The 2,989-nt window shown below is 54.5% G+C and overlaps 2 protein-coding genes across 2 annotated transcripts in view; both read left to right on the top strand.

Annotated features, from left to right (window-relative positions):
• ACA1_120570 (uncharacterized protein) overlaps window positions 1-1,789 on the top strand; it is a gene marked incomplete at both ends in the record, with an annotated part of 2,806 nt that extends 1,017 nt beyond the window's left edge. The window contains 6 exons of the mRNA XM_004335675.1: window positions 222-335; window positions 939-1,000; window positions 1,096-1,182; window positions 1,307-1,384; window positions 1,473-1,603; window positions 1,692-1,789. Of these exons, the coding sequence (XP_004335723.1) occupies window positions 222-335; window positions 939-1,000; window positions 1,096-1,182; window positions 1,307-1,384; window positions 1,473-1,603; window positions 1,692-1,789 (570 nt within the window). The remainder of the gene's footprint in view (window positions 1-221; window positions 336-938; window positions 1,001-1,095; window positions 1,183-1,306; window positions 1,385-1,472; window positions 1,604-1,691) is intronic.
• A 276-nt stretch (window positions 1,790-2,065) lies between these two features.
• On the top strand, window positions 2,066-2,919 carry ACA1_120560 (U2 snRNP component prp10, putative; the record flags this gene model as incomplete). The annotated part of the gene is made up of 5 exons (XM_004335674.1): window positions 2,066-2,072; window positions 2,126-2,257; window positions 2,368-2,449; window positions 2,556-2,631; window positions 2,779-2,919. Coding segments are annotated over 5 exons (438 nt in total), but the record flags the coding sequence as incomplete, so codon positions are not given.
• Window positions 2,920-2,989: the final 70 nt, after the last annotated feature.

The raw sequence follows: 2,989 nt of genomic DNA, 5'->3' as shown, positions 1-2,989 counted from the left end.
CCAGCTCACCTTCGACGTCGCCTCGGAGCCCCCAGTGCGTCGACGAGCGCTGCTACGACTACAAGGCACGCGCCGACACACGCACGACACACGACACACGACACACAACACGAACGCGGCACACACCACGAACGGCACACAACACGAACGCGACACACAAGACACACATCACCGCACGCACGCTACTCTGGTCTCATAGGCTGTGCGGTTGTGATCTGCAGGGCCTGGCCGACTTCACGGACTTCCTGTTCGTGATGGCGTACGACATGCAGAGCCAGATTCCGGCTTCCAAGTGCATCGCCGGGGCCAACTCTGGCTACCCGCGCGCCGAAGAGGTATTTTTATTCATTATTCATTATTATATTTATTTTTCTTCCATATTCATTTTGTAGTTGATAGTTTTATTTATTTATTAAGCACTTCGAAATTAATCTCCGACTCAGGATCCCGATTCTGTCGACCTTTCCTTTTCCCCGCCTGACACGTCAGCAAAGTACCTCCCGGTAGGTACCCTTTAAGGTGGCCAGGATTGCGATTCTGTCGACTCCCCCATACGCCCGGCTTTTGCCAGGCATGGTTATCTAATAATCATTTTTTATTGATTTCGAGATCTGCTCCAAACAGGCCACCAAATCAAGCTGCCCTGTGCGCAAACCACTACATCATAGAAGATGAGTGTGCGCATAGGCGCCACTTTTGGCACCGAAATCAGCGCTCATCTTGTCGAATCGTGGCCACTGGCCAGTGTGGAAATACAAACAAAAAAGACATTTCCTGAACCAATTGCGCAAGAAAAGAATTTTTCTTTTGCGGAACCCTCAAATCTCCGAAATCGCTTGCCTGGGGTCACGAAACGCTTGCAACAAACTCGAAGTGTTAATAGGTTTATTTATTTCTTTTGGATTGAAATTGGCGAGGGCACTGATCACGAACGACAGGGACTCAGACAGTACCTCAAGCTGGGCATCAAGCCCGAGCAGCTCGTGCTGGGTCTCCCCTGGTGCGTCCCCAGCACACGCACACGCACGCACGCACCGATCGCACACGCCATGGCGCGCGCCACAAAAGAAATGTCGACTGAGCGCTGGGGTTCAGGTATGGGCGCGACTACCCGTGCATCAACCCCGCGAACCTCACCGTCTGCCCGATCCAGCCGGTCCCCTTCCGCGGCGCTCCCTGCAGGTATGAGCCGAGGGGCCGTGTGTGTGCGCTCACTTGCTCATCTCTGTGTGTGCGGTGATGCGACGTGTGTGTGTGTGTTTGTGGTGGTATGTATGCGGTGGTGCATGTGCGTATGCGTGGGAAGTGATGCCGTCGCCCCCGAGCTTGATTACCACGTCGTGGAGCGTCTCCTGAGCAGCTCTCAGGCCATCACCAAGAGACAGTGCGCACCTTCTCCAAACATTGAATAGTGTTGCTGTGGTAGTCATCATCATTTGTCTTATGGTTGTGTCATTCATAACGTGTGTAAGGTGGGACGCTGCGGCCAAGTCGCCCTGGTTCGACTACAGGACCAGCCAGGGCCACATCCACCAGCTCTGGTACGACGATGTGGAGAGTCTCACGCTCAAGTGCGAGCTGGCCAAGTCACTGCACATCCGCGGTACTGCCCCATGCACCTGCAGAGTTGCCATCATGTCAATCAGTGGGGGCTAAGATGCTGTTTTTCATCTTCTTGGTGTGGCCTGCAGGTGTGGGTGTCTGGGAGGCTGACGCCCTGGACTACACCAACCACTCCCAGGCTCAGCAGATGTGGGGCACCTTCCGTTCCTTCCTCCACTCACACTAGGCTCACCCAATCCCCCCCCCCCAATGTGGTGAATAAGAGGAAAGTAGTGTGGATCAGTTTATTGGAGCTTTGCCATGTTGGTTGCACTTCAGACGTTGCTGGAGAGAACAAAAAAAGGGGAAAGAAAATGAAAAAGGGAAAGAAAAGGAGCAGAAAAGGCCAAGCTGCATCAAACAAACATGCATCGGGCGCCCACCGTAGATGGCACGCCTCCTCCATCTTCGCTCCTCATCTTTGTGTTCCATATTCCTTGTCTGGCTTCGCTAGTGAGAAACCATGAAAGGTAAACAACATGTCTACGATTTGTTCTCTAATTTACGATTTTGAATGGAGCAGACAAGGATCTGGAGAAGGAGATCGCTGAGCTGCAGAAGCAGCGGGCGCTCGAGGAGGGCCGCCTGGCCTCCTTCGGCACCGCCTCGGGCGACTTCGACAACGACCTCTACGGCGGAACCTCATCCCGAGGTGGTACGTTCATCTTTATTTATTTTTATTTTATTTTTTTGTTTAAAACAAACGCGTATTTATATGTTCTTTGTTTTGTTATTTTATTCATTTATTCGTTCATTTTTTTGCAGCCTACGCGACGTCGATCAGCGTCGGCGGCGATGACGATGAAGACGACTACGGCCACATGTCCGAAGCCGCCAGCTCCATCCGGTGCGCACTCATTTCGCTCGTGTGTGCAGCGTGTCCGGTGTGTGCGGTGTGTCTCGTGCGATTGCTGACCGCACACGCACATACACACACGACACGCGCACCACAGAAAGTTGACGGGTCGCTACACCGCGCCCAAGAGCGTGTACAGGGACATCCCCAAGAACGACGACGAAGAGGCCGACGTGCGCCTCCCTCCCTCCACTTCCCTCTCTCTTCCCCCTAACCCTCGTGTGCGGCGTGTGCGGTGTGGCGTGTGCGGTGTGGCGTGTGCGGCGTGTGCGGTGTGTGGCGTGTGCGGCGTGCGTGTGTCGTGTGTGCGGTGTGTGCAGCCGTTCGCAGAGTATAGGAAGAGCAGGATCTCGGACCGGGAGGACGACTACAAGAAGCGCCGCCTGCAGCGCCAGCTCTCCACCACCGGCTCCTCCTACCGCGACCGCATGATCGAAACCGCACTCGAGCGCGAACACGACGTACGTGTGTCGTGTCGTGTCATCGCGCGCGTGTCGTGTCGTGTGTCGTGTCGTGTGCTGACGTGTATTA

The sequence above is a fragment of the Acanthamoeba castellanii genome (genome assembly GCF_000313135.1).
Source record: "Acanthamoeba castellanii str. Neff unplaced genomic scaffold scf7180000084680, whole genome shotgun sequence".
In the NCBI taxonomy this organism is placed as follows: domain Eukaryota; phylum Discosea; order Longamoebia; family Acanthamoebidae; genus Acanthamoeba; species Acanthamoeba castellanii.
This window is presented reverse-complemented; position numbering and strand designations above follow the sequence as displayed.